Source organism: Triturus cristatus, chromosome 8, assembly GCF_964204655.1.
Source record: "Triturus cristatus chromosome 8, aTriCri1.1, whole genome shotgun sequence".
NCBI classification, from domain to species: domain Eukaryota; kingdom Metazoa; phylum Chordata; class Amphibia; order Caudata; family Salamandridae; genus Triturus; species Triturus cristatus.
In genome coordinates this window covers 159594481-159618881 of record NC_140591.1, presented here as the reverse complement: position 1 = coordinate 159618881, position 24401 = coordinate 159594481, and the positions used below count along the sequence as shown (strand labels likewise).

Genomic DNA, 24401 nt, shown 5'->3' with positions numbered 1-24401 from the left:
AAACCTGAAAAGCAGACTACTGGTGGAAGGCCTGTGGTCATGTCTGCATTGTCACTGCAGTGGGTGGCAAAATGAGCGCAGCACCCCACTAGTGACATATAGCTGTGGGTACCATATAGTAGGGACATATAGGTCAGTTAAACAGGCCAATCAGGGGTATTCAAAATTTGTGCTGAAAAGAGGAGCACAAGCACTTTACTACTGGTTAGCAATAGATTTCTATGGCTAGTAGAAATAGGGTTAAGCAAAAAGGCAACATAATCAGAGTGACCATGCAGAAAGGTAAAAAACACAGGGCAAGCTCAAATTTAGACCGATGTTTTGATGCAGGCGGCAAACTTCAAGCAGATTCGAAAAGAGTTTCATTATAAGGTAAAAACTGCTTTTCAATGGAAACAGAATAACCATATCCCCACAGTCAGTACTGCTCTCCTTTAGAAAAATGGTGGAAGAAACCCCATTTATTTATACAGGATATGATGTGCAGAAATCTATTTGGGTTAAAAAACAAATATAAAATAGAGATTTCTCACCACAGACTTTCTCCTCTTCCTCTCTGAAACTTGCAAGGTCAGAAAGAATCTTCTGCTAACTTCCAGACATTTTGTGGTAACACACTGGTATTCTTTGAAAGGCATAATGTGCTCTCCAAATTTAAGAAGTCTGTTCATACTGTCATGAACATCAGGATAAAATAACTTCTGCACCATCTATTTCAAGTTACCTCTGAAACCCTAGTTAGGATCTTACTGAACAAGACAAAAAGAGAGTGGGCACTATGTTCTGCAAAACGGTGTGCATTGTTAGAAGAAATAAAGGGTGTCAATATCTAGCCCTTGGCAATCAGAAGGGCGCTTTGTAACCCCACTAATACCAAATTTCTCCAAACCAAACATCAATTTAAAATTCCACAAAACCAACAGCTTGAACTGTTAGTCTATACCAGCAGCAATATCCAGATCTCAATAACAAACACCAAGCAGGGAGTAGGATCTGCAGGTTGGTCTTGCAGGTGACCGAGAGGAATAGATAATTACCATGTGACCTGAGCTCAAAAATATGTTGTGAAAAACTTATCAAATATAGTGTGAATTGAGAAGTCAAAGGGCCTGATTTAGATGCAGGTGGATCTGGTTTCATCCGTCGCTTTTTCGACAGTCTTCCCGTCCGCCAACTTGGAGGTCCACCCACTGTATTTAGAGGTTGGCTGGTCTATGGAGAGAAGACCGTCCAAGTCCCGCCGCCTCCGCCGTGATTTTGGCCCTGCATTGAAATCGTTAGAGGCATAAGCGGCTGTCGGTGCCAAAACCTCCAAACTCAGGTTGGCGGAAAAGAAACAAAAAGGAGGTGAAAACTTACCTTTTTTTCGGGTTCCTACTTCAGACTCCATCTTGAACTCTACTGTCTATGTCCTTCCAGTGCTGCTGCTAACTCACCACGATGCTCAGCAACCCCGCTGTCGCGGGAATCTAAGGTAGGCTTTTGTGTCACTTGTCTCACTTTCAATTTTGTGTGTTAACCTGTGCTATCGCTGCGTGTATTTTAACGTTGCTCTCACATGAAACTTTAATGTGTTATGCATAAGTGTTCATCTTATCGTGGTAAAATGAACACACCTGCATTGAAACTTAATTTTTTGGGTGGTGAGGGGTGTGGGTGTAGTGCTTGTGGTGACTATGGCTGTACATACAAAAGTATGTCTATGTTATTGGTGTGCAATGCATTATGTATAAAAATGGATTACACATTACCTAGATATACATATAGACAGATTCAGAATATATATGTTTAGTACGATATTGATGAGTAGTACTTACCCATCTCCACACCATCATGGCCTCACTCCGTCCGGACTCTGCTGCCAGGACACCGCCAGCAAAACAGGAACATCTAAAGCTGCTTGCAGCAAACCTGCTGGCATGACAGCAACAGAAAACTGCTAGCCAGCTAAGAAGACTGCCACCAGAGCAGGACACGGTCAATTGTCGCAACATCTAAATACAGTGGGCGGACCGCCATCAGCTCGACGGAGTACTTGGAACCACCGTTGCGGCAGAATGATGGTAGTACTGCTAAGATCTAAATCAGGCCCAAAGCCTATTACATGAAGCCTTGAAATCCAAGACTCTTCCAAAACTTTCTTATAGAGAACCTAGTCCTGTGCTGAGAGAGTATACGAAATGCCCAAGATACAAACCTGGTGGGCTGAGGTTTCAGTGTCCTCAAGCATACAGCGACGTTATTATTGTAAATATATTTTTGTATTTAGTGGTTCCTTAAGAGCCATATTTACTGAAAATTCAAATGCAAATTTGTCCTATTTGACATTTCACTGTTAAGTGACTCACTGAACGACATAAATTACGTTTACCTGAGAAGACACAACCATACACATGTTGATGGTAAACATCCATGTTAGGAAGTGCATCTAATGACCATGTTACATGAATCTAATGAAGTAAAGAGGGACTAGGAACTGATTGGACTACTACACTTGTGTCCTGGAGGGCTGAGATTAATCCCTGACGCTTCCTTACCTGGCCATCGTCCTGGTGCAGCGAAACGAGCGCTGTCTCCCTCCCGCCGCCGCCGCCATTCAAAACGCGGCCGCTGTGCGGAGGGGGACTACCTTTCCCGACATCCCTAGCGCCGGACAGGAACAGGAACACGCCTACTGTGCTCTCGCGCCTGGAGGCGCTTAAAATCAAGCCTATCCACTGGCAAAGCGGGCGACTTCTACACTTGTGTCCTGGAGGGCTGAGATTAATCCCTGACGCTTCACCTTACCTGGCCATCGTCCTGGTGCAGCGAAACGAGCGCCGTCTCCCTCCCGCTGCCGCCATTCAAAACGCGGCCGCTGTGCGGAGAGGGGGGGGGACTACCTTTCCCGACATCCCTAGCGCCGGACAGGAACAGGAACACGCCTACTGTGCTTCAAGCCTATCCACCGCCACGCGGGGACCGCACGCGGGACAGCGCCGGGCTAAGCCCGGGCAAAGGGCGGGCCGTCTGTGGCCGTCCGGGGTCGAAGGAGGTCGGGTCGGGCCACCCCCCCTGGCCCAAACGAGGTGTGGGTCCAGCTGCAAGAGATCTCCATTTGTGTGAGTATATTATATACTGCGACAGGGAATTATTCAGTGTTGTGTTGCATACCGAGATACATATTGAAAAATGGGGAAAAGACCACCACCTGTGCCTAAATCTAATCGTAAGCAGCCAACTTTACCATCTACTGCCACAAACCCCACTCCATTACCTAGTCTGACCGCTATTGACAAAATGCTCCAGAAGACAATTGGTGTTGTGGCCTCTGCGATTCAAAATACTGAAAGACGTTTATCACTTCCATCAAGCCTGCCACCACCTTTGCTGCAGGATAACTCAATGGAATCCCTGCTTGCTACATCGGATATAACATCCTATGCGGGGCTACCAGGCACAGAACTTAATGAGAACCGCAGAACTGTGGACATAGTATCCCCTCACCAATGTTTGACGGATAATAGACTCTCGCTAACCCAGACTATGCTAAGATTAAGTACCAATAAGAGCGCTGATTCCATTTTATCCCTAGTTCATGAGCAGGCATATCCGGACGGAATAGAACTATGTTCAGATACCGATGTGTCGATCACAGATAGGGGAAAAAGTGATAGCATACCAATGCGAACAAGGGGACAGAAAGCAAGAAAACAAAAAACAAAGCGAAAAGGGAAACAATTTGAGCCACCAGTAGATAAATGTAGAGATAATGGTGGGCGCCCCCAACTGCGGAGGCCTCCCGCTTCTGTAGAGCAAAATGATGGTAATAGCGAAGTCTATCCTAGCAATAAGGATGAACAAATAATACTAACTAATGTAATGTCGAGGAATGAAGGGTTCTGGGGGAGAATGGAGACTTTGTTAACTACCCTCCTAGGACCTATCAACCAACAAGTCCTCAATATTGACAAGAGGTTGAGGGCACTGGATGATCATGTGTTAAAATTAAGTACAGAGCGTAACCCTACAACTACATCACACCTCGGTACAACTAACACCAACACAGATAAATCACAACCTACTAAGGCCAACAAGAAAGGTATAGCGCATATCAATGCCCCTGCCTTAATACCTAAACCGAGCACTAGTAAAGATTTATCAAACTCGGAACTCCCATCTAAACAGGTATTTAATATTAAAACAACTAAGACAGCTAGCTCTGGAGGAGGGGATCAAATCACTGCTAGAATTAACAGGGCATCAACAACACAAGTGATTGATGTTGACCAACAACCCCCGACCGCCAAGCAGGATACAATTGAAGTGACTAACACGAGACAGATCCCGGCTCGTATTAGTCTACCCCCAGAATGTGGAGCATATCTTTTGGTTTTAGTCAATGTTTCAAAATTGAGGGAAACCCAAGAGGAAAATCATACAAGTTTAGGGAATAGAACCCTCCATTGGCTATCTGCAAATTGCAATTTCCCAATGGACGGAGCAGGGGAGATTATTCATACTCAAAGAGTAGGGTGGGTGGGCCCATTGAGAAAAAAGTTTGAAGGGGATTGTATAATTATAAATTTTAGATCCCCACAATGGGTACAATCCACACTTTCAAAAGCCCCATCGCCCTCACCCTGGGAATTTAACACTACTCTGCTTCCCCTTGGGTATTTTTATAGACATTTAATCGATTTTAACTCTAATCCTGGGTTTAATTTTCCAGCAGATCAACCCGGTATGAACTGTAATATTATTAATGGTTATGGATACCCTCATCAGGATCTTAATTGTAATCCTAGGAATGGCCGTTCAACAGGCCATCGAATCATACCTCCATCGCATCCAATGCAATATTTACCTTTCCCCACTCCCTCTTATTTCAATCCAATGGAAAGACCTTATGAAAGGCCTAAGCAAAATTTTATTATGCCCCTGAATGAGCCAAGGTATATATACAACATACCAACTCATAATCGTTTTGAACATGCTTTCTCCAACTTGGAATGTCAGGATTGACTGGGGAAGAGAAATAGAGTGAGGATGTACCTATCACCTTCAGGGAAAATCCTCATTATATACAAACCAACGAAATCAAGATAATGGCACCATATGTTGCTCCGGTTATATCCCCAGCAACACATGAGAACATAATTATTCTACCAACCCAACTTAAGCAGTTTAGTGGGTATAATATCTCTCGTGCTTCAAGACGTTTCAAATTGTCTATTCTTAGTTGGAACGTCGCCGGGTTGGAACCAAGATTGCTTGACCCTCAATGGATCAAGCTATTGGACGATAAAGATATTGTTATGTTCCAGGAGACGTGGGCTGTTAGCAATTTATTTATTGAGGGTTACCACTGCTTTAGTGTAACTTCAAGCAAGCCTATTTTTGGCCGTGCAGTGGGAGGATTATTTATAGGTATTAGTACATTGATGGGAGGCACCATTAAAGATCTATCAGAAGGAAATCCGAATATCCAGGTTCTCGAGTTGAAACAAAAATCCAGGATTTATATAATTAATTTTTATAATAATGATTTTCATTCTACACCTAACACAAATTACATAGCACTCTCCAAGACTTTACGGAAACTGGAAATAAATCTGGAATCAGAGAAGGAGTTAGGGATTTTAATCGGGGGTTGATTTTAATGCTAAACTTATAAAGAACTGTTGGGCAAAGGACATTATCAATATTACAGACCAAGCTGAAAAAAGGGGGCTCGAACTGGCAAAGAAATTAAGTGAGCACACCCTCAGCAATGCCATGGAAGTGTCCCAATCACCTGGCATGGACTATGTCCCTACGTTTAGGGGGAGAGACTGTTGCTCATCTATTGACTTTATTTTTATGTCCCCCGATTTAGTGGACCGTGTGTTGGAATCAAAGGTAATGGAAACATCATTTGGCGATCATAATCCCCTCAGAGTCACTTTGCATTTAGGCTCTGGCCCTGTATATGCGAAATTTAACGGCGCAAGAGACATTACACCATCAGGTGATGGCCTGCGGCTAAAATAGAGGGGAATTGATAGCAGAGCTATTTTAGAAACTGTGCGGAATGATTATCCTGAACTAATCAATTCTTGTTTACTTTTAAATGGAAATAATAATAGAATAATCACTGATTTTGGCAAACTGTGTTCAGTAATTAAAAAACTGTTGTCAGTCCCATTGCCAAAGACAGCGAAAGAACCAAGATGGTTTGATTCTACTTGCTCTACGGCGAATAGGGAACTACGTAAGGCATTGTCCTCCAAACCAAGGTGTATACTAGAGGTACAGTTGGCAAGGAAAAATTACAAATTAAAAACAACTGAAAGGAAGGCCGCCTGCTGACAGAACAGTGGGAAACACTGGTTGAAAGCGCCAACTTGAAGAGCAGTGGCCCCTTCTGGTCAGCTGTTAGGAAGACGCGAGACATGGGGAAACATCTATCCCCAATTAGCTGTAACATAACTAGCAGCAGTTGGGAGGCTCACTTTGCTAAAATATATGCGACTCCTCTTAATGAAGTAACCATTTCTACCTCGGAGGAGTTATGCAGTCTTAAGATTGATCTCTCTGAGGTAGTTATAGCCATCAAAGAGAGCCTTGGTAATAAGGCCCCCGGTCCCGATGGACTCCCTATAGATATTATTAAGCATAACACGGATTTATGGGCACCAATTCTTCTTAACGTTTTTAACAGTTTACCTATGGCGCCTATGCCTGAAACTTGGGCCACTAGTACCATAGTTCCCATTTTTAAGAAGGGCGATAGGTCAGACCCAGCTAACTATCGTCCGATCTCGCTCTTGGATAACACTTTAAAAATCCTTGGACGAGTTATTTATAATAGGATGATAGAGTGGACTGAAGACACTGAATTATTGGACTCGTGCCAGATGGGATTCAGGAGCGGTGTGGGCACGGTGGAGCAATGTTTAAACTTAAAATTGATAGTTGATAAGTATAATGTTGCTCGATCAAGTCCAATTTATCTCGCATTTATGGACCTTTCATCCCCTTTTGACCTAGTTAATAGATCCAAATTATGGCTTATGCTTTCTAACTATGGTCTGGATGAAGCTCTTGTAAATTTCCTGGCTTATCTTCATACTGACCTCAAAGCACAAGTCAGGATCGGGTCCGGTGGTGATGTGTCCGGACCCATTAAAATAGGCAGGGGGGTCAGGCAGGGGTGCGTTTTAGCACCTCTGCTATTTATCATCTATATTAACGGTCTTGCCAAAGCTTTGAAACAAGTGACGAGAGATGTTCCAATTATTCAGGGGAACTCATTACCAGTCTTATTATACGCAGACGATGCGGTCCTTATGGGCCGCACTCCTAATGCTCTTCGTTTGCTTGTTGGAGCATTCGCCCAACATATGGAGACATTGGATCTGCGTGTAAATTTAAAAAAATCTTTTATCATGTCTTGTGGACCCGGGAAAAGGAAGCTCAATATTATAAATGTAGGCTCGGATAAACTAGAATCCGTAACCTCTTTTCCGTACTTAGGGTTGGTTTTCGCTGCGAACGGCTCATGGAGCGGGCATTGTGCCCACGCCATGGGCAAGTTCTCGAAAGCCACCAATTCTATATTGAGCCTCCCACGCCCAAAGAAAATAGGTGCCACTAGAGCTATTTTTAAACTACAGTGCATCCCTGTAGCCACGTATGGGGCTGAGGTATGGGGCTCTGGGAGAAACTTAGGGATTCAGCAGGAGGAAAACCGCTTCTGCAGAAAAATATTGGGTGCACCTTTCTCCGCTTCTGAATTCATTTGTCATAAAGAATTAAATCTCCATGTTTGCGACTTTATTAGAGCCAGACCAGCCCTATTCTGGATTAGGATCTGGATAAACGATTCAGCGACCTTAACAAAAAGCATTATTAAGGATTGCCTAAAATGTGATCACGGCATGCTAATACCTTGGTTAGCTGAAGTCTCTAACACATTAACCGCCGTGGATAAAGGCGACCTTTTCTCTGAACCAACTAGAATTGAGACTAAAGATAAGGTTGTGGTTAAACAAGCACTTTATGCACTTTTTAACTCAGAAAGAATGGGGAGGGAGTCACTCAAATCTTCTGTCATCACATACATGGGGAATGATCTGTGTAGGTATCCATTACCATCCTATTTAACTCTCCCCATGTCTAATTTGGAACGATCCCTGCTCTTTCGTTTAAGGGCAGGTTCTGTAAAATTCTTGTTGGCTTTCCCTCTGGGGTATCATCATACATCAGAATATAACCCCTGTCCATGTGATGGCACTAGTAAACAGAACGATATCCACTTCCTATTCTTCTGCAAATTTTATCTAAAATATATTAACTGATTTTTAACTCCCTATTTTAGAAAATTAAGACCCCTTTCTTTGGGGGAATCTTGTTCATTATTATTCTCCCTGGATTCAGATGAATTAATCTTCCGCACTAGCACTTTTCTGAGACTAATAGTACGCGCACGCAAAACGATGGAAAATCCCTGAAAATTACCTCATGAGAGTTGCATTGAAAATTAATTGTCTTGATTATGGTGTTTTTTATGGATTGTATTATTGTGTTTTTGTTGTACTTTTATGGATTTTATGAAACCCGAATAAAGGTCATTTGAATTGAATTGAATTGAATTGATTGGTAGGTCCAGCACACGTCCTAGGACGTCATAATAACCAAAAATGTGTGCTGTTCCTAAAGCGAAAAAAAGAAAGGGATTAAGGGAGGGGGCAGGTGGCAGTCGAAAGGGGAGAGCTGATCAACTGGATTGATCAAAAACAATGGCCCTCACACACACAAAAGGGTGTCATGCTTCATCATCGGGCAGCTCCACGTTTGGCCGGCGATGCAATGCCCAACAGGCTCTCCGAGGGGGCTCTTTGCTCTTTCCAGTTGGTGAGCTGGTGACAGTCATGGTTGTAAGGAGGTCGAGGTCAGTGGGTTGGGGCGGAGGGGGTGGGGGGGGGGGGGGGGGAGGGAGGGAGGGGTCGATACTGCTGTAAATGTCTGATATCTTGTTGTGAAAGTATTCCGCCAGAGTGTCGCAGAGGGCCTTAAACAGGTAGATCGTGTTTTTGATGGCGGCTGGGCAGGAGAACTCTAATGATGCAGAGTTCCTTAGTGGGATTTGAGCTCGCCTCCTTGCAGTTGGTTAGGGCATCCTTCATGACCTCTCTGAGGCAGTAGTGGTAATTGCGGAGGGCTGACTTGAAGGTGCTGAGGTCGGAGGGTTCTTGCTGGTGCACCAACGTCTCTCCAATCTCTTGCATTCATGTTTGAGGGGTCAAAGCTTGAGTGAACCAGCTGGCATGCTTGCTAGATCTGCTGCTGGCAGCCTTCCTCATGAGGGCGTGTGAGGCGGCAGAGATCCAGTTGGAGCAGTATGGCACTCGAGTTAAAGGGTGTAGGTGGGGTCCGGCCTGGTTTCTTTGAGGGCAGAGATCCAGAGAGGAATTTGCTCCAACTTCAGCGAGGCTTAGTGAGGGATTTGGTGGGGGTTCTGGTGAGCCTGAGAAGGTGAAATGTATGATGCTGTGGTCTGTCTGGGTCAGCTCGGTTGCATGGGAGAACTTGATTCTGTCGCTGGCTGAGAAAATGAGGTCCATAGTGAGTCCTGCGAGGTGCTTCGGGCTGGTGACCACCTGTGAGAGGCCGATGTTGCTCATGCTCTCCAGGAGAATGGCAGAGTTGGTGTCGTTGGGGGGTCATCGAGGTAGAAGTTCAGGTTTCCGAGGGAGATGTTCTGTTTGGAGTTGATTGCTAGAGGGGCAATGAAATCAGGGATGGCGTTGCAGAAGCTGGGGCCCTGTAGGTGAATGTTCCTCTGATGGTTGTTTTTGCGTCTGTTCCGATTTGAAAGTTGGTGTTCCATGATCGGAGTGAATTAGTCTTCAGAGGTGGTGCATTGGGGGGTGTCCTTGTGGAAGATGGCGATGCCTTCACCATGCTTGCTGGTACTGTTACGGTGTAGCATCTTGTACCCACGAGGTATAGCTGTGGCGAAGTTGGGCGTCGATGAGGGAGAGAGCCACGTTCAACAAATTGGGGGAGAGGGTGGTTATTGTGTCCCGGATTTGAGGCATGCTTGCAGAGGGACAGAACGTTGAGCAGCATGCGGTGGAGCTGTGCACCCAGGGCATGTGTCGCCCGAGTGGGAGTCGCAGGGGTTTTGACGTCACAGGTGAAGCGACAGCAGTGACTGGAGAAGGGTCCTTCTGTGGATCGTGGTGAGGCGATGCAGCAGTTGTTAGCCCGACTCCTGGGGACAAGGGACCGCAGCTCTGCAGAGGTGTACCAGTGGGGGGGGGGGAATGGACAGGGTTTGTGCTGCTGGACTTGGCACGAATGGATGCAGCACCACTTTTCCTCCGGCAGTGGAGCTCGGTGCAGTGGTGCTTTTAGGTGTCTGGTTACGCTACAGGAGACACTCATGGTTTGAGGGGGCCTGCAGAAGAGGCTGCAGGTTGTGACTGGGGGTCTAGTCCAAGGGTGGGCTCAGCCTTTGAGGGTCTCAAGACCCCGTTGGCACCGTCACCTTCCTTGGACTTGGGAAGTGGGGCGCAGCTGCAGAGGTACTTTGAGGCATTGGGTGGCGGCAGCCGGAGGCTCACTCCTTGTCTATGTACTGCAGAAAAGGTGCAACAGGACAGCTGGGCTACTCTTGATGTGGTTCTTGCTGTCCCTGAAGTCCCTCGACGTACAGGTCGGTCTGCCTTGGTTGCTGCAAGGGGTCTGGTACACCAGGTATTTGTCCTGTGCGGCTCCGGTCGTTTCTGGCTCCCCCACACATGGAGGGAGTATGGATCAGGCCTGTGGGAGCACGACGACCTCTTCCTGGGCGGCTGCTGCATTAGTAGCCCCAGTATGTGGCAGGAACGTGAAACGGACTTTGCTCATTTGGAGTCTGCTGCTGCAGGGGAGTAGCTCCTCTTCTCTAAAGGAGTTCCCTTGTGATTTGCAAAGCAGTGGCAACCCTCCAGGTCTCAGATTCTGCACAACAGCAGGACGAGTCTGGTTCCTACGCGGTGGTCGGGCCGCAGGCTGGCAGAGTTGGCACAAAGTCACTAGTTGCTCCTCTGTTTTCATGTCAGCACTCTTCTTTGTCCACAGCTCTGTATCCATCGAATCAGAGATCCTGGTGTCATGAGTCCCCGAAGTACTCAATTTAGGGGAGTGAAGGGTAATAACCAGTAGGCTACTTACACCTGGGGTCACTACACCCCCTGAATGACCACGTCCTCTGGGGAATGACCATCACCCTGGCCCAGAATTTCTAATTCCACCACATACAAGATGATGGAATTCACATCTTCGTGTTCACTTACAATACAAAAAAGGTCCAGATAAAGCCTCTGCATCTGTCGGGGAAAAAAGGGATCAATGCCGAGAAGGTAACAGAGATAATTTAAAACGATACCTTACAGAAATATATTTCAGAAATACATTGAGTGAAGTGGAAATAAAAGTAACATGGGTTAAGGATTTCGTATATGCAATGGAGTCGCCAGAAAATATAACTAACACCCCTCCCCCACTTGAAGTGTACTTCTAATTACATCAGTGTTAGTACAGGTAAAGTGGGGAGTAGAAGTGAGAACCCAACCCTCCTTATGAAAGTTCTTCACCCTTTCACATGTCTGCCACTCATCTAGCCATCCTTTCACCCTTCTATATATTCATCCATTCATCTGTACATCCCTTCACATTTCTATCCACCCTTCCATATGTTCATCCATCCATCAATATACCTGTGTCTATCAATCCATCCACCCTTCAATCACCTAGACCATTCTTTATCCTTCCATCGTAACTTTCATGTTTTCTTAAGTTCACCCTTTCTTTCTCTCCTCTTCCAGTTCTCACTCCTTTACTTCAAGTCATCGTTTCTCTTTCTCAGTTTCCTGTGCGGTACACATCAGTCCATGCCACCCTCTGTCATGGTATTCCTTTAATGCGATAAACTTCACCAGCCCATCAGGCCCAGTGGGCATCCCCGCCCCAGCTTAAGCTGCTTCAGTGTGGGCTTCAGTACTCCATTGGGTGTATATCTCTTTAAACTCCTGTTAAATTTTTCGAATGAGTTTGATATTTTTTCTGCAGTTGTATAAACAAGAAAAGCAAACATTGCTATGATCTTTGGCAGGGGACAACGATCTGGATGAAGCTGCAAGGAGAGGAGTTTATCCTGACAACTGGAAGCCCATCACAAGAACCAGCTGACTAATATTGGTGTTGAGAATGGTTCAGTATCTAAAGACTACCTAGAGTCATAAGCTCCTTACAGATGAGATGATCAAGAAGCAAGACAAAGACCACACAAACAATGGTTGGATTGCGGAGTTGCAGAGACACTTTTCTGCATCATCACCGATGAGCCAGCAACGTCCCAAACCATTTCTGTGTATGGTGCCCGTACAAACCTTCACACCCCAGGAGTTTATCAGGTCTCATTAGACAGAATTGGCTGTCCTCATTCCAGAACGATTGGAACTATCTTTATAGTACTTACAGTTAGAAAGTTATACTTAAATTAAAATTTGGCACCAAACCATAAATCTCATTTAGATATGGTGAAAACAAGTAGTTCAGAAGATGACCAATGTCCTTTGGATGCTTGACTGTGACCAGCAGATAAACATACAGAGCCCTAAAGTTTGATACTCCTTAGGGATGCCATGGTGGGTGTGGACACACTGCTACATCGGCCCTCATTGAAGAACACGAAAACAAGTTTGGTCTTTAACTGGTCATTGCAATGTTCAGCATCCAAGGGGATACTTGTTATTGTATCGACATTAGCAACTGAATTGGAGGACATTGACACTTAGCACCTAAAATAAATAAAATCACCACTGACTTTATTTTGGATAGACACTCTCTTTCTTTTACTATTGTTAAAGGGAAACTCAGCACCTGGGCTTCTGCACAATGAGTCAACTAGAATTGCATCCACAACCCTAGACCAGCAGTTCTTAACGTGTGGTTCAGTGATGCCTCAGAGTCAGTGAAGCTTAAATGTTATTAACATAATAATAAGGTCAGTATATATAAAGAAGCAAAATGTAAAACTGAAAAGTTTAAAACATTCTATAAATCTAAAGACATTTGAAATTGAAGGCTATATTTGAAGTTTGTATCCTCACATTCATTTGTGGGGGCCAGTCAAATAGAAAGTAGTACGGACAATGGGTGCCCTCAATTGAATTTACAATAGCTCCAACCTTCCCATTAAAATTAAGATGTTGATTTTTTAAAATTTATATTTGTTAATTAATTATAATATTTCAACATGTGTGTGTTTGAAGAATGCTTATTTCTCAATTTTTGTACATTGTTTTGTGGTACAAATCATTGAAATTGCCTAGGCGGGTGTCCCTGGATACCAATAATGAAACATTGGAAGTCCCCCAGAAACCAGTAATGTTTAAGTGGGAGTCTGCAGAAATCAAAAGGTTAAGAACCACTTCCTCTCGCTTTTGATAAGGGGGGTGTGGGGGGTAGACATATCGCAGCATACCTGGAATATAACCAAGAAAAAAACATAAGCCTCCCGAGCTCCTAAGCTTAACCATGAGCAACCACAACAAACAGACTTAACTGTTGTAGAAAATGTAGCCCGTAGGATGTAAATGCTATGAAATGTTGGGGCAGTATGTAACAAATAATCAGAGGGGAAAGGATCAGTTGTCCTGTTTATAACAGGGTCTGGCTTGGTACATGTTATTGGAGACAAACCAGGAGTTATATACAGGAGATGCCCCACAATCAAAGATTTGATTACGAGGAATTATCTGGAACCCACCAGATCACCGGGGGGGGGGAATTGGCTTCCTGACCCATGTATGTTGCTCATGTAACATACGTGAATTGGATTTGAATCGAATTAAGGAATTTCAATACAATACGAAGAAGGCCTTTCGTATTAATGAATTTATCAACTGCAACAGCAGTTGGGTAATATATGCTCTTCAGTGTGAATGTGGCAAGGTTTATATAGGAAGCACAAAAAGGATGCTGAAGTTAAGGATTCAGGAACATAATCGTGCGATACTTAATCAGGATATCAAGTCACCAATTTTTCAACATATTAGAGATCACCATGAGAATAGAAAAGGGAATAGGTTCCATGGATTCAAAGGCTTATTTCCATGGCGAGGGGTGGTGATCTGTTGCTGCGTTTGCGTCCGCAAGAAGCACGTTGGATCAGTAGATATAGGTCTATATCGTTAGGCCTAAACAGTGACAATGAGTTTCACTATTTTCTGGAGAAATAATTGGTATAGGACCCGGGTACATGTGGGCCTTCGGACTTTGTGAACAGGAGTAGAATGAACAGATCTTGCGACAGATTTTCGTTCGCATCAGTTAAATGGAGTTCATTGGGTGTTCATAGTTTTGATTAATTGATTTTTAGAAGGAACAGATCTTGCCATGGATTGCCGTTCACATTTGTCAAATGGAGTTAATTGGGTGCTTGTAGTACTGATCATTTGATTTATTTATTTAATAATGTTGGACCCCCTTTATGTTGGGGACAGCACCCCGAGAAGTTGATATTTAAGGTTTGGTTTATGTATAGGGTTATAGCTTAGTACCCCTTTTGTTTACACAATTGAATTTATTGTGGGATCCAGTGGTACGTATTAATTGACAATGAAATTTTGGGGAGAAACGAGGTGTTGTATATTGATGTTGGATATTGGGTGAAGCGGCAGCTCATTTTTAGGATATATTTTTTTTATTATGAGATCAAAAATAGGGGCATATAATAATGTAACAAGAACCCGATGGCTTTGGCTACACTATTTAGTAACAACAAGAGTTATGCAATAACACACTACAGTGTGGATACGTCAATTTTGTTGAGAAATTTAGGCGGACGTAAGCCAGACTGAATATAAAGATTCTGATTTGATTGGAGCAAACTGTAAGGCGGACCAGAGAGGAAACCGGTAACTTGTTGGCAGGAAGATTTGAAGTGTACTTGAGCATAATTGGCTCTAGGACGGGATGCGGTGTGGCTGCAACAACCTTTTTATAACAGGATGGATGTGATTAGTTGTTGGGTGCGTACAAGCGTAGCGTGCACTGACAAAATGGTGTTTTGTGTATTAACTGAGTGCATCCGAATGCTATGCGCTGACTTCCTGGGACCGGAAATATGAAAAGAAGGGTTGGCAATGGTCACGGTGGTTTGTGCAAAAGCCGGATGCTGATAGGCTGGTTTTCGGGCACAGGAAATATATCAAGAAGGGCTTTCATTGGTTGAAAGGTGACGAGGACCACAGTGGAAACAGTACTGGTTTTTTGCTAATGAATGAGCTAAAGGGACTCGCTCGTGATTGGTTGTGATTAGCCTTTTAAGGAGATGGACGCGGGAAAAGCTCTGACAGCGGGATTTATCGGTCCGGCTGCGAGGAATGAGGTTGTCTTAGCTGAATGGGGCTTTAATTGAAGGTGAGCAGGTTTTGGCATGGATTGGAGGCTTTATATAATCTTGGGCTTGCGTCTTGGACCTTTGAGTAATAGGTTTTTCTATTGTGGTTTCAATTGTAGGGATTGGACTGCAAATAAGTAAGCTGCTTCTACAAGACCACTGTAATAGCCGTTTACAGGGAAATCGTTGTTGAATTTAGATGCGGATATATGTAAGGTGAGCTCATAATAAATATGGTGTGTGGGTTCAATGTTGAAACTTTTGTATGATGAAGACTTTAGTGGACTTTGGTGTAATAGACTTAATTTTAATTTCGTGCAGAACTGCTAATTGGGAATTTAGCAGGCACGGATGACCTAATGAAATACGGTGCTCATGACATTTTGGAAACCATTATTTTAGAAGGTACGTTTAATGGGCAATGAGGTTATCAGATTAGGAACGGCTGGCAAGACATAAGAGGATTGGGGCAGATGTAATAATCATATTTTATGTATCTCCTTTTATCTTCAGAAAAATCAAAATAAAAATCGGAACCTTTTGCGTGATAGGTAGCAGTTACATAGGAAGAACACTGAACTATAGGTAGGTGTTTTACTTTTCTGTCCTAATACTGTAAAGAGGATTTTAGGATAGAGATAGAATTCTGGCACATAATAATGTCTCAGGTTGAGCTAAATAATAAGTGAATGATCAATGTCAGGAAAGAAAATTAGGTGACATGAATGAACTGGTCAATGTAGGATTTAATAAAATATTAGATTAGGTTTTGGAGGGTCCAGTTTTTCTACATATGGGATGAATATGTTTTTCACCCAGTGTTTAGTTGTTTCCAAGAATTGTTTGCAATTTGCTTTATATGATCGACTTTTGTTGAGTGTTATACAGGCAGGCTTCCTTATAGAGGGACATTGGTAATGCGGATTACAATGATATATTGGGGATGTTTATGATAATGTGAAGAATTTAATGCTTAGGAAATTGTGTCATCAATCAAGATGATTTTAATTATGTGGTATGGGAAATACGAACGGTGTTTTATTTTTTTCAGCCCTGATGATGTCCTACGTTGGACGAAACACGTTGGCTGAATTTATTAGGAACTTCTGTTGATAAACTGCTACAAGCTTGTCAATCAATATTGATGAACTGTCAATCGTTGTGGAAACACTATCCTAAAGTGACGTGCAATAAATTATGGATCTGTGGATTCAATGAAATCTGTCTTTTTGATTGAATCAGTTGGGAACAAATTTGCATTTGCAAATACAGATTACTGAATACGGCGCTCCCTTCATTGTGGTATTTTTCTCTGGGGTTCTTGCCATCTAAATGAAACCTCATTCGCGTAGTCGTCGTTATAGCCATATATCTTGGTTGTCCGCTTTAGACTTATGCGAAAAGCATCATCATAGGGTCTAATTTGTGCTTTCCTCCACCAGGAGGGAGACCGACTGGTTGTTCACAGTAGCGATCAGGAATTATGAGGGTGAGGTAAGTTTAAAAATGCCTCCATATCTCGGATCCGTATTTTATTATGCCAGGTAGGGGGCAAGGTTAAAAAAGTGTAGTGTAGTGCGGAAATAGAAGAGCTACTGTTCTATAGCACCTATATCAAAGGAGTGGTCGTGTGGTTGACATGTTTCAGCCCTTTGGTTGGCCACAAGGGATCAGAGGGCTTTGTTCAGGACCAGAAATGCAGGTCACAGTTAGGTGACGTGCCTAGGGAAGTCATTTCACTTACCCTTCTTTATGCGTCAGTTTAGTACGCAGAGTAGTTGTAGTTTCAGTGTTACCTATAACTTGGGAGGAAAAAGACCATAGTAACAGAATAAACATACATTTTGTCTATAGTCATCTGTATTACTGTCTGTGGTGATGCTCATTTCAAGGTTTAACATGGTTTATACCATAAGAGAAAACACTATAAATATAAAACACACATAGCGAGTAACATCAAGGACTGAGATGAGGGGGTTAAAAACTAGGGGAATGTAATGAAAAGGTATTGTTTGTATTTCTAAACCGAGCGCTCGAACGCAAGCGGAAGTGTAACGTTTTTTCGCTTGCGCCAGAACACGTTCTTGTTGTGTATTCTTCATTCTTCTATCTGGCTATTAATAATCCACGAGCCAAGATACGAACTACTTCTTGGCAAGCCGCCGAGCATGCATGATCCTGCAGATTTAGCCTTTAACTTCACAACAGTAGGAACGTTTTTGTAAAGATGTAAGTGCCCCGTTAATGCGTGATAGTGCTCACAATTGATAGTTATTTAGGCGGCTCCAACCAATAAATTACAGATTGTTCAGCACTCCTCAGAGATGTTGTATCCAAGCCACACCTGTCCACCTAACTAGAAGACTATGAGTATACTGTGAGCAGCGCACACTGCCGTACCTTTACAATCTTACCGGCATGACCTCTAACATATATCACAGTACAGGCCTGCCATGACATTCCACTAATTTGTAACCCCCTCATCTCAGTGCTTGATGAGTTACTTGCTATGTGTGTTTTAACTTTATTGTGTTTTCTCTTACGGTATAAACAATGTTAAGCCTTGCAATGAGAATCACCACAGACAGTAATACAGATGACTATAGACGAAATGTATGTTTATTCTGTTACTATGGTAGTTTTTCCTCCAAAGTTATAGGTACCACTGAACCTACAGCTACTCAGCGTACTAAACTGATGCATAAAGACGAGGGGTAAGTGAAATCACTTGCCTAGGCACGTATCCTAACTGTGACCTGCATTTCTGGTCCTGAAGAAAGCCTTCTGACCCCTTGTGGGGAACCAAAGGACTGAAACAGGTCGACCACATGACCACTACTTTGATATAGGTGCTATAGAACTGTAGCCTTTCTATTTACGCACCACACTACACTTTTTTAACCTTGCCCCATACCTGGCAGAATAAAATACGGATCAGAGATATGGAGGCATTTTTAAACTCACCTCACCCTCACAATTCCTGATCGCTACTGTGAACAACCAGGCGGTTTCCCTCATGGTGGAGGAAAGCGCAAATAAGACCCTATGATGATGCTTTCCCCATAAAAGTCTAAAGCAGATAACCAAGATATACCGCTATACTGACGACTACGCAAATGAGGGTTTTTATAGACAGCAAGAACCCCAGACCCTGGTATAAACAGGACAAGTGATCCATTCCCCTCTAATTATTTGTCGTCTATTGAATGGATCTCAGCTTCTCTCACCCCCCACTGATTTAAAGAGGCAGTATGTAACTCCAGGAGGTGCTAGCATATTCAGTTTTCAAATGTATGCCTTAAAATTAACTGCTCTTTACCTACCAGAAAATACGTAAGTGCCTTCTGTGAAGATATAGCCCTAACTGGACATTGAGTATTATTTGCTGTGTGTGGGTTTTTAACCCCTAGTGTACGTCTTGACTGCTTTACTTCGCTCCCCCAGACAGTCAAGTGCCTAAAGGGAGCAATTTGGTCATCCAATTGGAGTTTAATACTGGCATCAGCAGTAAAAATCAGGACCCACACAGAAAACGTACTGACCAGCAGCCACTGACATCTGAGGATCACTAACAATCTCTGCCTGCCTCAGGAATCCAAAAAAAGGCATTACAAGAAGTTTGTTTTCATCCACATGCCTTGAATGTCTCAGCAGTAGAGGTAAAGCACGGCATTGCGTTGCTTACTGTGATTGTAACAGGCGTTGGTACCCAGCCAAACAACCTTCACTTACCTTCCATGCTATAAAAGGACATCTCAGATCCTTCATGTAACTGAACCACTCAGCCAGCAAAATCTAATTCACTGACCTATGTATGAGAGCTGGAGGAACAACGTAAGGTCTATAACTAACCTTGTAGGTGCCGTCGCTGGTGGTCCAGCATGACATCTTTCCTGTAGAACATTTTGCTGCATATCTCACACGAAAACTTCTTGTCTCCATGTTTTTTCTTATGTTTTGAGAGGTTACTATTTGTAGAGAAGAATCGGTAGCACATCTCGCACTGGAACGTTTTGTCATCTATTTGTGTAAGATGAAACGAAAGGAACAGTTTAAAGAATATTTTACAATTCTTTACTGGACACAAGACAGGAGCATGTGTCTAAGCTGCACACAAAAGACACCACAGAAAAAAGAATAAATAGGTTATTAGATTGCTTGAATATCACTAAGCATAGAAATATCCTATGTATACCTACTAGGTCAACGAAACACCTGCTGTGTTTACCAAAAATATAATCTGAGCCATCTGTAAAAATGGGAACACATGGACAAATACACCAATCTTCTCTGTTGCTGCTCTAAGGTGCAAACATGGCGTATCATCTACATCATTCAATGTAAATATCTGTGCCCTACAGGTACAAGAATGGAGTTGCTTAGCAGGCTTCGGCTTCAGATCAGCATACATACTAGAGGAGCATGGAGCTGTGTTTATCCACAGACGTCCAGCTGTAGAAATCTCCGTGTGCAGAAAATTTACTATGATTCCACTCCTTGGTGGGGGCTTAATAGGATTAGAAAAATTAAGTTTGGCAAGACACTGTTTACTTCAGTGGCAAGAACACAGATGTACATTTTAAGGCTTAGTAACATGGCTCGATATGCCAATGGACAGATGCTACTAATTGAGAGACAGGGTTTTGTCCAGCAGTGGTGTATTCCACAACCATAGTTTCCTGGAGGTTTGGAAAAATCCACACCATAGCCAAGAAAAATAACTAGTAACTCCACGTTGAGAATCTAACATTTTCCTTTAACCCCAGGCTAAGGGCAGCAAATAATCCTACACAGCTCTCAAAAGATACAAGACCTTTTCTTGGGAAGTAGAGGTAGTATTTTGTGCGGGTACAAGCCATTCACCACTGGTGTCTCGGGGTGACTAATCTCACTATGCTCCATTTAGCAAACCAAGTTACTCACTTTAGGCACTGCACTATCCAGGGGTGGACATGGTGAACAGTCTAAGGTTACTTGGAAGGGATAGAAAGTCAGATGCCACACATCGCTAAAAATACAAAAAAGTAATATCCATAAAGTGCTATAAGAAATTTAATTACAGGTTAACAAAAGAACTTAGTCATACGATGCTTGTACAAAAAAAAATGTGTTAGCATGTCCTCAGCCAGGGTTACAACCCAAAATGTTTTTAAAGCATCTACACCCTGGACATGAGAATGTCTATGACACTGGTCTAATGTCCAATGTTATCCTACTGGTCTATTCACAAATTAAAAGGAGGTGATTAGGACGGGTTTACCACAAGGTTTGTATATCAAGTTTCAGCCACTGGGAAGACACTAAGGGAAAGAAATAAAACAATATTGAAATTTTATAAGCATATGTATGTCCCTTTGCTTCAGTGCTCCCTGGTTCAAAATGTATCAGTTTTAAAAAATAGTGACCACTGAGTACCAAAAACAGATTGTTTTCAAGGACAGTAAGGACTTAGTCTTGTGTTTTCATGAGGCAGCACTCACCAACACATTCCCACAGGCATACCACATATTAGGAGCCCATATAACAAAGCAGACAATACGTCAAGATTTTACAGCACTTTAAACTCACACACCACTCAAGACACCCAATGGACACCAAACCATATCTAGTTATAACTTGGAACTAAAATTCGAAAGGGACTATCTGTCAATAGAAAGGACGGTACCTCCGAACCTTAAGATATAAGGAGAGATTTCAAAAGGTTTACATACAGAATCAGAGTGAACAATTCAAATTGAAGGGATCATGCCCTACATCTGTTCAAATCCTGCAGTGCCCTCAAGGACTAGAACAAGGTGAATACCACTTTTTAGGGTGCCAGTGGGGATGGAGCAGGCTGATTGGTGATGAAAGAAAGCATCTCTGCAGTTCATGACCAGTCAATGCTAGTCTCTGGTCTTTGACAGTTTTCAGGGCATCTGGGCTGCCAGGAGGCTCTTCTGAGCAGTCTTGGTTACTTTATATGTCGTCCATGCAGATCTTCAGTCAGTCAGATTATGTGCAGGCCATGTGATGATCAGGGCACCCTTTCTCCTTGGAAGGCATTCAATCTCCTCACCTCCCACAGCATCAAGAGCCTCTAGAATTCAAGTTTTAGCAAAGAGGCCAGCTGCACACCAGCACAGGTCCTATCGTAGGAAATACATGATAATGGCTACTGAATGTTTCTTGCCCCTCTTGAATTAAGCCAAGACAACACAAACTTTCTTGTATGAATCGCAGGTTTGTACAATGAAGGGCTGACTGTAATCGTTCTCAGAACAGTTGTCAGACTAAACCTTTCAGGATCTTCAGACACATTCTAACACTCAGCATTTCAGACAGCCTCTGAGTGAGCTACACAGTTTTGCTAAACCCTAGTGGCAGTTAACAGAGGTTTCAATGAGGGCAGGATTGTGGGAAATCCACAGTCTATTGCTTTCTGGGCTTTTATTTCCAGGGATCCTATCTCTCCGCTATGCATTTTTTTCCCCAAGACAGAGAGAGAGCTTGAAAATCAGGAGCTTATGGCTCGTCTGCCATACTGCAACACAACCATTACATATGTGATGTTAAAAAGCCTCTTAGCAGCTGTGAATGCAACACAGAATTTTCAATGACCAGCTACCATATGATGAAACATCCTTTAAAATGTGGCTAAGGAATTCTTTATGCCAAAGGGCATCAGCCAGAAGATCAAGTTACTTACCTTCAGTAACTCCTCATCGGTTAAAGACTATCAAGCCACAGATTCCTGATCTTAAGAGTATTCCCCAGGCACCCAACTGGATCCAAAAAATCTTGATCAGTACCTCTGCATGCCAGTGGGTGGCATCGCTCAGCTCTCCATTGGCCACGTTGAGTGGGATGTGTGTAGTGCATTTATATGACAACAGTTACTTTTCCAGACTCTTTCTGCGTCAGAAGCATGGAACCACATCAGATCCTGATTGTGCAGAAACTAAGGGCCTACAGGGACGTTTTTATGTAGAAAGAATAGTTTGCAGAAATGGGGAGGTTGGGAGGGTCATAAGGCATCTGCAGCTAGATAGAGTTTCTACTAAATAAGGCGGTACCGAAGGTAAGTAACTTGTTCATCTAATAGAGACTTCCAGCCGCAGATTCTGTAGCTTAGGATAGAGACTCCACAGAGGAAGGTCCGCAAACTGGTTTAAACCAAAAAGTACTGGAGGACCAAACAGGAAAAGTGTCCGTCATGACGCACCTGAATGTCAAGACATTAGTGTTTGGTAAATGTATGCAATGTTGCCCACGTTGCAGCCTGACAGATGTCCAGGACGGGAACTCTGCAAGCTAACGCAGTGGTCGCGACTTTGGCTCTGGTAGGCTGAGCCGCTAGCCCTGAGAGGGTTCCTTCTTGGCCAATGCATTGCAGATCTTAATGAAGAGTACAATCCATTTGAAGATGGTCCATTTCGGCACTGCTTTCCCTTCTTCGCTCCGGCAAACCAAACAAAGAGGCGATCATCCACCTGGTGTTCTTTCATACGATTTATGTAGAACAACGTTCTCTTAGGATCCAAGCAGTGGAGTCTGTGGTCCTCCTTGGAGGAGTGAGATGGAGCAAAAAAGGTAGTCAGTGTGATTTTCTGGCCGACGTGGAAAGGCGTCACTACCTTTAGCAGAAAAAGAGGCATTGGTTCACAGAACCAGTTTGTCTGGGAAGAAGCTGGTGAACGTAGGGTGAACAGAAAACACCTGCAGCTCACTAACCATCCCGGCCAATATGATGGCCACCAAGATGATTATCTTTATTGTGAGGAGTCTTATGGAGCAACTATGAATGGGTTTAAAGGGTGAACACATAAAGAAGGTTAAAACTAAAATTAAGGTCCATTGTGGAATAACAAAAGGTTTGGGTGGAAACAGAAAACCTGTTACATCAGGTGACTTGAACAGGGCGGGTTGATCTGGCAACCTAGCCAACAGATCCACTTAAACTGTGCCCAGAGCAAGGCCCTGCCAGGTTAAAGATGAGACAAACAGCAACACTTCAGAAAAGGTTGGAGAAAGATTCAACATGTTTGTCATTGCGCCAATCCACAAACTTGTCTTACCGCCAGCTGTATACAGTCTTTGTGGAGAGAAGTCTGGCTGCCAGGGTGACCTCACAGACTTCTGGAGGAAGATTGAAGACCCAACTGCTGCCGCTCAATCTCCATGCAAAGAGTGCATAGGTTGGGTTGGAGAACCCTTCCTGGTTTCTGTGACAGAAGAACCTCTTAAAAGGGCAGCATGATTGGAGGACCGATGCTCATTCTGAGGAGCTCAGGATATGACACTCTGTGTTCCCCATCCGGAGCCACTAGAATGACTTGGGCCCGTCCATCCTGATCTTCTTCAGAACTCAGGGAAGGAGTAGTATCCGCAGAAAGTTGTTCAGGACTCCTGAGCCCCACTCAAGACTAAACGAGTCTCTGGGCGAGAGCGGACCCAGAAACTCAATTGCGAAGAAGTGCTGATGTTCTCAGCGATGGTGAGTAGACCTAACCAAGGTTCTTCCCAGTTGTGATAGAGATATTGCTCTACCTCCGGATGCAGATGCTATTTGTGATCCATAAGGCAGTGACAGTGGAGTTCACCTGCCCTGGCATTCAAAGATCCCACAAAATGTAGTAGAACCAGGAAAATGTTCTGAAGTTCCAGCTATGACCAGAGGCATCAAACCTCCTGGCATAGGGTCCACAACCCCACCCGGCCCTGTTTGGTGCAATGCCACACGGCAGTGGTGTTGTCTGGGAATACCTGAACTAGCCTTCCTTCGATGGAAGGGAGGAAGGCCTTCAATACCAAGCGAATCGCTCTCAACTTCAACAAGTTCATGTTGAGCTGGGACTCCACCACAGTCCAGAGTCCTCTGATCTCAACCTCTTCCAAATGGCGGGTTCCAACCCAGGAGTAAGGGCCTTTCACAACGTGCGCGACTCACGAGTACATACAGGTAGACTGCAGAGTGTGACACCTTGAGAAAAGTAGGACGGCA

At 43.6% G+C, this 24401-nt stretch overlaps 1 protein-coding gene across 4 annotated transcripts in view; it reads right to left on the bottom strand.

Annotated features, from left to right (window-relative positions):
• Positions 1-24401, bottom strand: part of PRDM15 (PR/SET domain 15) — a 439353-nt gene that overhangs the window by 193297 nt on the left and 221655 nt on the right. For 3 of the 4 annotated variants that reach the window (XM_085621221.1, XM_085621222.1, XM_085621223.1), the window contains one exon: positions 19271-19438. The exons of the other annotated variant lie outside the window; for it this stretch is intronic. In XM_085621221.1, the coding sequence (XP_085477347.1) occupies positions 19271-19438 (168 nt within the window). The remainder of the gene's footprint in view (positions 1-19270; positions 19439-24401) is intronic. 4 annotated transcript variants of the gene reach the window in all.